Genomic DNA, 12,794 nt, shown 5'->3' with positions numbered 1-12,794 from the left:
ACTGGACCCCGGCCGAGCCCCCTGGGCCGGGACAGTGGCCGAGGAGTGGGGCGGGCCTCCTCCCGGGGCCGACGGCCAGAGTCCAAGACCGTCTGCCCATGTGGCCGGACACACAGGCCTTCTTCCTAGTCCAGCCGCAGTCCTCGCCCGGGCCGCCCCACGCACCCGGGCCGAGTGTTCCCTCACCCGTGCTTCGACGCATGGGCAAGAGGGGGGGGGGGGGGGGGGGGGGGGGCAGAGTGGGGCTCTCTCCCCGCGTTACGTCCGCCGCGCGATCGCCGATCTCCGATCTGCTTGCGTGCCTCGCCCGGCGCCAGAAGATCTGTCGGCCGCGGCCGCTCCGCCAGCTCGGTCTGCTGCCCCCAATGACGTATCTCGTTCTCGGCGGGCAGCAATTCTGGCTGCGCACGCCGCCGGGGGCCGCAGCCGGGGAGCCGTCCCAGACGTCTCCTGAGAGGCCTGTGGGTGCAGAGAGAGAGGGGGGCAGGAGGGCCGGCTTATGGGCGCTGTCGGCTACGGCGCCCGGGCCGGGCCCGGCGCCCATCCGCCAGTGTGTGCCCACAGGGCCAAACAGCGCCACACGGGCGATCCAGAGACCCCTCTCTCCTGCCCTACCCCCACAATCCGCTCGGGCCATCGGCGGGCTTCGCCAGCCCAGACGCCAGACAGCCGATGGATGCCCTGTTTGGCCGCCGGCGCTGGGCCCGCCCGGATGTATGTATGTAGCCTGCGAAGGGCTGGCGCCTTGTCCGCCGCCGCTGGCGAGGTGTGAGTGTGGATGTGTTTGGCGCAGGCCTGTCCGGGGGCGGCGGCTGGAAGCTCCTGATTGAGCGCTCGCGTGTTTATATGTAATACATATGTATGCATGGCTGAGCAGCTGTGATGGATGGATGGGTGTATGGGTTATGTATGTGTGTGTGTGCTCAAGTGCATAGCAATAATAATCATCAGCATGCGCAAGTCAAATGGGGAGTGAAGTGTTCCCTTGATCCGCCCACTCCCAGCCGGCGCCACGAAGACAAGAAGCACTCTCGCTCGAGCTCGGCTCGCCCCTCTCTCTCTGCCTCTCTCTCTCTCTCTCAGCTTGCTGCTCGCTCAGGCCCAGCTGGGGACCGCGTGCCTGATCGGCCACTCCCTCCCACCCTCTGACCTCCTCTTAAAACTCCCGCCTCGATCCTCACTACATACATACACCGTCCCAGCTTAAGAACACACCCCGCACTCCCTGAAACGACCAGCGGCCCCCTCAGGTGCGTCCACACTCCCCCCGTCCATCCCCTGCGACTCGCGCCAGGGCTTGGGTCCACTGTCTCAGCCCAACTGAATGGCCACCCGCCAGAGCTGAAACTCCCGCCGTCCCGCACTTATAATCACCCCTCCATCCCCCTCCATCCCGCTGCTGCTGATGATGGTCGTGGTCGTGTAGTCATGCAGCAGCACCAGCCCCACGAGGCCTTCTTCGCCTTCACCGTCCCCCCCAAGCCCGCCAGCCAGCAGCACCTGCTCGCCTCGATCGTCACCGACCTCGACGGCCACCGCGCCCAGTTCGACCTCCACCCCCGCGACCCCCACTCCGCCTCCCCCACGACTACCGGGCCCTCCTCGGCCACCAGACCCGGCACCGCCGGGCCCTTCGCCTTCTGCGTCCCCTCCGTCTCCCCCGCCTCCTCCTCCACCACCCCCTCCTCCGCCGCCGCCGCCGCCCACCTCTCGCCCAACAACAACCACCATCCACCCACCTCCGCCTCCTCCCTCTCCGATCGCCCCTACTCGAGCTCAGGCCTCCACAACAATAACCCTCAGACCCCTGCCCATCATGCACTCGCCCACCACCACCACCACCACCAACACCACCACCTGCTCAGCTCGGCCCCCCGCGCCTCCTTCCCCAACCCTCAACCCCGCTCCGCCCACCCCTCCTCCCCCCTGCCTGCCCCTGCCCAGACGTCCAACTGCGGTGAGCCCTGCTTTCCGCGTGCTTCCCCCCCCCCCCCCCCCCCCCATCCCAAACATCGCCCACTAACCCACCCCCTGCGCTCCGCGTAATCTCCCTCGGCTATCGCCCCACCAGCCGTCAACCTTCACCAGTCCCGCCCTATGACCGCGCCCGGCGCCGCCTGGGTCGCCAGCCACCACCCTCTGCCGGACGCGCTCGACTTTGCGTCTGCCCATCTGGGCCTCTTCGGCCAGGCCTCGCGTGAGTCTCTTCTTTGCCCCGCCTATCGCCGCGGCTCCTGATCCCCCCCTCCCCCTTGTTTTTGTGCGCCTCCAGCCTACTCGCTCCACCCCGCCAGTCTGTCCGCCGCGCCGCTGGCGAAGACGCTGTCTGCAGACTTCCCCAGCCTCCGCCACCCCTCGCCCCCCGGGATGCCCGCAAACCACGGCTCCTCCGCGGCCTCCTCGGACCCGGACTTGGGCCTGCACCAGGACCCCCCGCGCCCCGTCTCGCCCCTGCGCGCCGGCGGCCCGCCCGCACACTCGGCCGACAGCTCGCCCGAGTCGCCCGGCTCGGCCTCCGACCCCGACCCCGCCCTCGGCTACATCCACGCCCTGCCCCCCAGCTCCGTCTTCCACACCCTGCGCCCCAGCACCCACGCCGGTACCTCCTCCGCCTTCGGCCTCCTCGACCGTCGCCCCCACCCGCAACGCCCCAACACCGGCTACCCCGGCTTCTTCGACCCCGCCGCCTTCAACGCCCTCCAGCCCTTCCCCTCCCGCCCCCACATCTTCCCCAACCACTCCTCCCACATCTACGCCCCCACCGCCGCCCAGTACTCCCATGGCCCCGGCGCCCTCGACGCCCACGACCGGCTCTACAACTTCAACATCCTCCCCGGCGCCCCGCGCAAACGCGCCCGCCGGAGGTTCGACGAGGTCCGTTTCCCCCCCCTCCCCCCCCCCCTTCCCCTTAGATGTCTCGCTGACCCACGCATTCGCAGGTCGAGCGCCTCTACGACTGCAACTACCCCGGATGCTCCAAGGCCTACGGCACCCTCAACCACCTCAACGCCCACATCTCCATGCAGAAACACGGCCCCAAACGGCTCCCCCAAGGTCCGCCCCCACCCCCCCCTCCCACTCTCATCCTGGCTGACCCTTCTGTGTCCGACAGAGTTCAAGGAGATCCGCAAGGAGTGGCGCGCACGCAAGAAGGCCGAGGCCGAGGCCCGCGCCGCCGCCCTCAAACACCCCACCCCTACGGCCGGGCCGCAGGAGTACGCCTCCCAGGAGTACGCACCGCAGGAGTACGCCACGCAAGAGTACGCCTCGCAGGAGTACGCGACGCAGGAGTACGGAGCGGGCAGGCCGCCGGGGCTGAGCTCGGAGAGCAGCCCGGCCAGCTCCGCCGGCCGCGCCTCCTTCCCGGCCCACTTCCGGCTCCCCCCGCCGACGTCCGGCGCCGAATGGCCCGGCCCCCGGGCTCCCGCCATCCCCGAGCACCCCGAGTACTTCCTCCCCCACCCCGGCGACCCCCACCCGCTGCAGCCCCTCACCCCGTCTCTCGCTCACCCCCTCCTTCCCCCCGCCTCGTCCGTCCACCACTCGTGTTAACCCCCCCCCCCCCCCCCCCGGATCAGTCACGCCCTCGGCCTCGTCTCCCGCTCTCTCTCTCTCCCCAAAACCTCGTCCAAGGACCCCCCCCCCCCCCACCCCGATGTACTTTACTCTCCCCCCGCCCTCGGCGTCGGACCGTCGGCCTGTCTCCCTCGCTGTCCCTCTGGGCACCGCCCCCTCGCCCCGCGCCGGCAGCACGCCGGCGCGTATTTATCTCCTCCTCCGTTGTCCTTTTACTTATATATACTTCGTAATGGTTTAGTGCGCTTTTTTGGCTTCAAGGCTGGGCCTGGCTTGGGCGCCCGGCGCGTGCTTCGGGCTTTGGGCTTGCGTGTTTAAGCGTGTGTGTGTTTGTGTGTGTGTGTGTGTGTGTTTGAGTGTGTTTGAGTGTGTGTGGGGTGTAGTGAGTGTAGTGAGTGGAGGATGTGCGATATAGGGTGTCGGGACAGGGAAGGCGCTCGAGCGTGTACAGCCTCTCCGTCGAAGGCACGAAGTGCGGGAGAGGCTTGTGTCTAAAATGCGCATGCTCGCGTGTCACGGTTGGGCTTCTGAGGTCCTTTTTTTTGTAAAAATCCTATAACATACACCCAAATACCCAGTCAATAATAATGTTGGGCAGGGTGTGCCCAAGATGGGGTTCTTCATCCCCATCAAGAAGGATTTTGAATTTTTCAAAAATTGTATGTGTAGGATTTTTTACAAGCCAATTTTAGTTCAACATGACTTGGTTTTTTTTTCTTCAAACCAAACGATTCCTTATGTAATCAATAGAGGACAAGATGGCCATCCCAGGATAGTAAACAAAATTGTTTTGAGGAATTTTGTGAAGGAGGGATCCTGGTTGAGAAGCCAAGAATCAACTTCAGTTCAATCCTGAAGAGTCAGATTTTCAGATTTTCAAAATCTTGAAAAAATTCCTGCTGGTCCAATTTTCAATATTTTCTTTTGAAAAGTGGATGAGGAGGTCCGCACCATCCTCCTCTATCTCTGACCCAACTTTTTACCTCCGGGGAGATGGATATACAAGAGGTGAAGCCGTCCAAAAGTCGGCTACACCAAAACTGGCCAACCGTGACACGGTTGTAAGTCAGTTTTGGACTCAAGTCCCTCCTTTGGAGGAGTTGCTCCGCGACCAGGGCTGCCCGCAGAAGAGGGACTTCCACAAGTTCGGAAGGCGCTGTGCTGAGGAGGGCCAGGAAGGCCCGCGCGACCGGCCCTCCGGCGGCCGCTTTGTTGCCGCTGGGATTCCCTCGACTGCATGCGCCTGGAGATGGTGGAAGATGTGGGCTCGTGCGGGAAGGCCAGGGAAGTGTGTGGATGACAGTTATCTGAGGAGGCGGCGGGCCTGCGCAGCTTGGTCGGCGCAAAGGGCCCGGGGCAGGCCGAGCTTACCAACCTTAACACAAGTCCGACTCCCAGCCTCCGTGCCGAGCTTAACTAAGCCTCCCAGTGAGGCAGACCCGCTGGGTCTCTGTCTCACAGAGAGGCTTACCTTCAACAACCTCTATCTGGCCTGAGAGCCCAAGAAATATCAGCCTGCATATCAGGCTTTTTTTCACTTTGTCCTTTTTTGTAAGTCAGCTGTCAGCCCGCTGAGGCTGCCCCTCTGGACTTATGAAGTGCTCAGGAGGCCTTGTAGCTGCCAATATAAGGCCTGATCCTTGCATTTGAAGTTTTCAAACACGGAGGAAAATATTGAGAGAGGATTGTTTTGTAAATGCATGGGGTGTTGGATCAAAAGCTGGTTTGATCTCTTGAAAGGCAGTCAAATACTGTGTTCCTGCTTACATCAGCAGGCTCAAAAAGAGGCCTTCTTCAAACTGCTCTCCAGGCCATGAACCAAGTGCTATCAGCCTGTGACTGCCCCCAAATTAAAGAGGAGAAGCAGGCCTTTCTGTGGTATCCGGGCCCGGAATCAGTTCTTTTGGGAAGTGGGCCGGGTTTTTGGGGGCACAAAGTTGGCCACCTGCACAAACTAAGAGCTGTAGGCGGGGCTCTCACGCCAGGAATAAGGGATTCCTGGCAAGTCCCTCCCTGATGGGAGGTCGCACCTTTGCGCCGGGCCCCCGGCAGGCGAGGGACTTGTGCTAAGTTTGCCTCCGTGCGGGCGTGCAGCCTGGTTGCAAAGCGACAGGACCCTGGCAAGCGCGGCCAGAGGCAAACTTAACAAAGTCCCTCAAGACTTTGGGGCTGAACTTGCAAAGCAAGCCTCTGTCAGGAGGGACTTAGACCCTAGCGCCCCAAGCTCGCGTAGCAAGAATGGAATTTTGGGGTACTTTCTTGATTTTTTCTATAGCTCACCTGTCACACCCACTCCCATGTGATTAGCTCAAGGTCAGCAGAAGATGATGGAGAAAAGAGTAGAAATTATTCTACCCCCATTGATCCCCTCTACCTTTTATTGTGGACAGAACTGTGGAACTGAGGTGCTTGAGCACAGACCGTTTCCATGTAAAATCCACAGATCCAGTGTTTTTGATGTTTTTTTTTTTTTTTTTTTTTTTTTTTTTTTTTTGGAGTGGAGGGAATGGATTGAGATGGCTCAAATTCTCCAGGTTGGACGGGCAGAATCCAGTCTTCAGCCTCGCCAAATTCAACCTCAAGAAGGTTTTGGTAGCAAGGAATTACACACTGTTGGAAATTCCTCCCACCAAATTCTAGAATCTTGCCCGCGCAAAAAGGGGCAATAGGGCGCAAGTCCCTCCTGCCGAGGGCTGTCGGAGGCTTGCTTTACAAGACACACGCCCGCAGCAGCTAGGGACGTGGTTCAGTTCGGGCCAGAGGGTACGCATGAAAATGTATGAATGTTTCAAGCCCCTTTGGCTCACAACCAAACACAATAAATGTATTCTGAAAAGATGGGCACATGTACGCTTAAAGGGAGAATAATGTACTGCTAATTTCTCCTCAGAATGTGGTAAATGTTGGCAAGAAAAGCCAAAAATATCTTTTAAAAATGTATGAATCCCACCATTTTTGAATTGATTTTCATGCGTACCCTCTGGCCGCGCTTGCCAGGGTCCTAAAGCAACCCTGACCGGTGAGGGACTCCTGTCCGTAAAAGCGGAGGCAGTCGTGTGAGGGGAAGGTGCGGTTTAGGCTGCCCTCGTGGTGGGTGGTCCGTAGGGATGAGCGCTGAAAGGATTCGAGATAGCTGTGTGGTTGGGTGGTTTTGAGATGTTCGCCGGGGTTTTGGATCCGCGGCGGCGGTTGTTTGTTTGGAGGGAAAGGGAAATGTGATCTTAAGGAAGAGGAAGGAAGGGGATCTAGAAAACTCTGATGCTGATGATTCGGCGAGCGGAGCTCGAAGGTTTGGACTCTGAAGATCGGATCTCTAAGCTCTGATGATGGACCGTATTCTGGGGATCAGAATGCCATGGCCACCCATCATCCAAGTTCGAGCTGAACTTGGACTCCGGGCGACATGTCGCATACATTTCATCACATCCTCCGCGCGCTACACGCGCACACACTCACAACAAACAAGATAAAAAAGAAGAAAGGAAACAACACAAGGGAAAATTAAGGAAAACACAGTGTGATGAGTCAGGAAGAAAAGAACCAGAGGGAGGAAAATAAAAAAGAGGAAAGAGAAAACAGAAAACACTCAAGACAGGCAGAACAAACAGAAGAGAAAGAAATCAGAAACAAACAAGGAAATAAACCCACATCAGGCGCTGTGTTAGGACCAAGAAAGCTGAAGAGGCATGGGGAACTGAGAAGGAAGGGAGATGGGAAAATGGACAGAAGGAAAAGGAGAGATAGGGGAGCCAGTTGAAGGTGGAAATGTGATGAGAAGAGATCTTGAGGCCTGGGGAGTCGGGACTGCACCATAACTTTCATTGAGTCGCAAGACCCAATGTTGGATTACCTAATCAACTTTCATTGAGTTGCGGGACCCAATGTCGGATTACCTAATCAACTTTCATTGAGTCGCGGGACCCAATGACGGATTACCTAATCAACTTTCATTGAGTCGCGGGACCCAATGACGGATTACCTAATCAACTTTCATTGAGTCGCGGGACCCAATGACGGATTTCTGTCCACCCCAGCGTGGAAATTGAGTCTTGGGAAGTGAAAATAAACTTGAGTCTTGATGATCTTGCTGGCGGCGGTGATGCTCCTGACTAGCTGGCCACGAGAGGGGCCACCACACCGGAGGGAGGGCCTTGCATACTAAAACACTTTTCTTGCGTGAGCCGATTCCAAGGTTTGGCTGGGAGCAGCCTTTTTTGCATCACAACACTCTCAACACTCAACATAATCTTTCAAGTTTTTGATACATCATAGTTCTACATGTTCTGGATTTTTCAGTATTATTTTTAGCGCAAACTCTTGATTGTTTCTACTGGAAATAGATTATTGAAGTTCATGATCTCAAACTGGGATTTGGCCTGCGCATCATGGGACAAGGACCGTGCGCAGCCATACTACTTCTTGTTGTCAAGCTTCAAATGTGAACGGGTGAGAGTACAGCAATAAAGAAAATACTGAAAAATCAAGAAGATGGTAAGCTGTCAGATAAACAAAAAAAGAAACAAATTCCGATGAGTGGCATAGAAACCAGGAGAGGAAGAGTGGCCTCTATGTCACGCTTGGCTCACGCGAGCTTTGTGTTTAAGTTCATAAGCCTCTCTGGTGAGACTGGGCTGCCGCCCAGACCCACTCACCACGAGTGGCTTACAGCAGAAGCAAGAAAGCTTGCGGGCTTGTGTGGCTGAAAATGACTTCTGCATTTCAGCCACAGGCCTGTACAGCTTCACTGTACAGGCAGTCAAAACCCCTTTGGGTGGCTGGGTTGGCTCAAGGGGGGTGCCAGAGCGGCCATGGGTGTAACAACTTGTTAAGGATGCATGGCAACATTATGCTGATAATTATGCGTTTATTATATAAGCTCTATTCAGGCTTATCGGGATCTGTATTTTTTTGTTGTCATTATGGGGAAAATCCAATCTGCATGATTCATGACGTATTTCTAATTTGATGTCGTCATTGGGAGTCGTTCAAATTTTTCATTATATGTTGTGCTCCTCCGAGTTTACTCTTCTCCTCCTTTCCTTTCTTTTCCCATTGGGATATTCCATATCATAGTTTCCTCACCATTTATATACTATTATCAAATCCAAGTAATTCATTCTTGGAAAACGGTCTATCAAAAACCTTATTATCAATGGAGACAATCTTAAATCTTAACCTTACTATTCAAACATATGGCAAACTACCCTCTCGGGTAGGTTTCAGAGCCACATAGTGAACTGAGTAGTAGGAAGATACTCACAATGGGGCAGCGGGGGGGGGGGGGGGGGGTGCAACATGGAGCCGGAATGGCACAAAATCAGTCCAGGATTCCAATGGTGCAACCCTGCAGGCCCCAAAGTTAAAAAGAAAGAAACTAAGATTTTTCTTCTGACTGCATTCCTGACATACAGGTGACATACACGCTTTGAGGCTGAACTCAGCAGCCAAAAATTTGGGCCTCCCCAACCGCAAGCTTTCTCGCTATTGCTGTAGTTAAGCTTGCAAGCTCACACAGCCTCTCTGGAGAAGCGCCCCGCAGGGTCTTGGTCTCGCAGAGAGCGCAATGGCCGCCCGCCTGCCAGCTCCAAAGGGAGGACTGGTTGGGCTGCTCCCGCCTGCTGGCTGAAACCAGACACTTTCCCCCCCGGCTATCCGCTAACTTAACAGTCCCTCTATTGAAGGGGGGACACCATCCAAAGGAGGGACTTGTGCGCTATGTCAACCCCGTAGCAGTAGAGAATTGGAAAAAATGACCTTTTTCAATCCTCTCTGGACGCGCCATTTGTCACCAGGTAATAAAATGTTGGGGGAGCAAAATGTGCACAACATCATGGAGTTTTGTTTTACAAATTTTACAAATTTTTTGGGGCCTTGAGTGCCCCATGAAGTCCTTTTTGTGACTGACAAGTGTCCACTTCATTGTGCATTCCACATTTTGCACTGCACAGAATCTGAAATTGATAATGTTACAACAATGATTGCAGCTCAACCAGAGGAGTTGGAGACAAGAAAAAATTGTAGAAAGAAGGGGACAGCTTAAGCCATCCCAGAAATGAAAACTAGATAAAAAAAGGTCCAGAAACAAAGCCCGCAGATTGATTTTAAAAAAGTCTCTGCCAAAAGTGCTAATTCTCTACTGCTGCAGGGTTGACATAGCCTGTAAGTCCCTCCTTTGGAGGTTGCTTTGCTCCCCCAAGGAGGAGGGAATTAGCTAAGTTAGGGCTGTCTGCCCCCATAGGCAATCACGACTTGTGGCAAGTTCCAAACTTTGCTAAGTCTGAGGGTGGAGCCTCCACCGGAGGGACTTACGCTGCATTGGTGATTTAGGCCTCAGAGGAATGGCCAAAAATACCCTTTCCAACAAAGGTTGCAGCAGCTCCCTTACCTCTGAAGATTTCACCACTATTTTTGGATATTAAGAAAGCCCTGCATCTTGGCTAATTTTCAATGCTCTTATAAGATCCTCACATTTCCTCATTCCTTGCTCATGATAACACATCAAAGATGGGGGGTTGCAAAAGCCAAGCATGAGGTCCGCAAAACATCCATACGCTTTCCTCAAGAGAAACAAAATGACAGGTGTCCTTATTGAAACTGGGTTGACAGATCCGAGAGCGTCCAGATGGTGCGGGATGCTTGTGGGACCATGCACTTGGGCATGTTCACTCAAGATTCCGAGGGAGCTCATTTGAAAAACAGCATACCTTGACTGTTTTGCCAGCATGAAGTTTTTGTACTACTTGCCTTGTATCTTGGGTTTGGGAAGGAGACAAATGCACACAAAGGTGGCAGGAGATAGCTGCCAGGCATCTCAAGAGTCTGAGTGTAGATGTAGAGCGTGATGAAACCAAGGCAGCACCGTGCAGGGGCCTTAGCACAAAAAGGTAAGGATTATTGTCATTTCTTTCAGGCAAATTTCACCGATGTGAAGGCAGACGCCGGCCCCAGCGCTTTGTCTGCTCGCTTCGTCTGGGGCGCCCCGCGCCAGCCAGGCTGTTGTATACCCCAGGCCCTCCGAAGATGGAAGTGAGTCGAAGTCCGGATGGATTGTCTGCGCCGGGGCTGCATCAGCCACCGCCGTGCTGCTCGAGTGAACATCGTCACCTCCCCGTCGACCAGCGCCGGGGCCGCGGAGACATTGCCATCATCTGTTCAGCCGATTGGGAACAACGGGGTTCATGATCTGGTGCACACCCCCTTGCCCGGGGTGCTTCTCGGCGCTGCACTCCTCGTATCCTCGAGGGTCAGGCGTTGGAGGAGGACTCCTTGGTAGGGCCTCCTGCAATCTTTCTCCACTCTTCAGGGCTTCTTTTTCCGCGTCGACGGCCATTGAAGTCCGTGTGATTGATGGTCCATCGTGCCCATCTTCACACGCACTTGTGTCCGTGTCCTCTGCTTGGCTGGCCATCGACATGTGGGATCCCATCGGATAACGGCACGGGTCAGCGGCTTGGATCTCCTGAAATAGGACAACGGTTATCGGCGACCATTAAAGACTTGCCGGACCATCGCAGTGTTCAATCCCGTGCCCAGTCGCAATCTCGTTCGAAACACACCTGGAGAATGAAACACCGCCCCGTCGCGTACATCGTCTGCCTGACAGTTCTGCTGGCCGACTGGTGCGTGGGCACGATTCTGGACTGCGCCGCCTGCGGCCACCGCACGGCCCACGAGATCCCCGGCGTGCAATTCGAAGCCCCCTGCGGGAAACTGCTCCTGCCTGAACGCAAGATCTGCAAGAACCTGCGCAGGAAGAAGTTCCTCCGCTGCCACAGGTCCGAGTGTCTCCAATACTCCCGCCTCAATGCCGGCTGGCAAAATACGTGCAGACATTACTTCAAGGAGCACATTGTGCCCCCGTTCAATAACCCTACCGTCGTCAAACCCGCGGTCTCCAAGAAGAAGCAGCCTGCCGTGCCGCCCCCTGCGTCTGCAGTAGATGGGCCCAGCCCTAGCGAGCCCAGGAAGAAGATGAAAGCACAGATTGAGTAGTTTATCATGTGTACAATGTTGATTTGCATGTGTACAGCTATAACCTCCCAATCTAAAAAACAAAGATCCTGTAACCAGACATTCTTAACTTGGGCAACAATTCTAAGCTTGGTCACACAAGAAACCATCAGCTCAGTGGTCTCAGCATTTTATGATGCCAATTTTGGCCAGCTTTGCTGGAGGTGGGTTGCTATCAAGATCTGTGGCCCTCCAGCATTGATTCAACACCTCCAACACTCAATTTCCCTGCAAATATCTAGATTGGCATCTGAGAGAGTCACCACAGATAGCCAGTGTGTTTGCCAAGCGGATGAGTCAAGGATCCAACTTTGTATCTCCTGTGCTATGATAAACCAGATATCAAGCGTACCACAGCTGATAACTGCTACACAGGCAGAATAAAAAAAACAGTGCTCACTTTTGCTCAAAAGAGAATCACAGCAATAGTGAAGGACTGCTGTATGTGGGTTATCTGCTAATTTGAGGGGAAGAAGACATGTAGTCCACCAACCATTTGTTTTCTGTTTGATGATTTAGAGGATAGCAGAGGATAGGGGAAATGGTGACAATCAGCCATGTGGTTGATCCTCTGATTCAGCAGAATGCCCCCACTTTGAGGCAGCTATCCAACAAACCTGAAGGTAGCAGTCATGCAGCACACCAGCTATGTGCTTGCTGTCCACTGAAGAAGAAGAAGCTGGAAAATCAGCAGCTGCTTTCTGCAGCTTGAATTTGGCTTGCACCAGTGATGGGGAGATATTTTCTCCCAAATTTGATTGATGGTTCTTTTTTGTAAAGAAATGTACTTTCATAACACTCCCTCCCTCAAAAAAGGAGGAAAAAGAAAGGAAATAACAAACAATATAAAAAACTGAAATAGAGTTATTGATGGATGATAAAAGACGGATTGGATGAATAAGAAGAGTACAGAAAGAATTGGAAAGAAGAAAAAAATCAGAGACAAGAAGGGAAGAACAGAATGATGGAGATTCAGATAACCAGGTAAATGAGGAGAAGCCAGACGCTGGAGGAAACCTAAACACCAAGTGCAAGAAATAAAGCATAATAGGTTAAGAACTGTTGAACTAATCAACTGTGTGATGCAGCAGATCCGGGAAGGAGACAGACAATTGTGGGGGGTGTATGTTTGTTGCAGCTAGCATATACCTTCCCCCCTATACTTGCCAAAGTGGATGACAGGATCCACAGACCCATCTGAGCAGCAA

The 12,794-nt window shown here is 54.7% G+C and overlaps 2 protein-coding genes across 2 annotated transcripts; both read left to right on the top strand.

The window, feature by feature from the left end:
• Positions 1-1,428: 1,428 nt before the first annotated feature.
• PtA15_14A277 (uncharacterized protein) lies at positions 1,429-3,552 on the top strand (the record flags this gene model as incomplete). Its single annotated transcript, XM_053162976.1, has 6 exons — positions 1,429-1,595; positions 1,866-1,957; positions 2,072-2,197; positions 2,273-2,874; positions 2,940-3,054; positions 3,113-3,552. 6 exons carry the CDS (start codon positions 1,429-1,431, stop codon positions 3,550-3,552), a joined length of 1,542 nt encoding a protein of 513 aa, XP_053026949.1.
• A 7,066-nt stretch (positions 3,553-10,618) lies between these two features.
• On the top strand, positions 10,619-11,568 carry PtA15_14A276 (uncharacterized protein; the record flags this gene model as incomplete). Its single annotated transcript, XM_053162975.1, has 2 exons — positions 10,619-10,819; positions 11,023-11,568. The coding sequence occupies 2 exons, from the start codon at positions 10,619-10,621 to the stop codon at positions 11,566-11,568; spliced, it is 747 nt and encodes a 248-aa protein (XP_053026948.1).
• Between the last annotated feature and the right edge of the window lie 1,226 nt (positions 11,569-12,794).

Source organism: Puccinia triticina, chromosome 14A (genome assembly GCF_026914185.1).
Source record: "Puccinia triticina chromosome 14A, complete sequence".
NCBI lineage: Eukaryota > Fungi > Basidiomycota > Pucciniomycetes > Pucciniales > Pucciniaceae > Puccinia > Puccinia triticina.
This window is presented reverse-complemented; position numbering and strand designations above follow the sequence as displayed.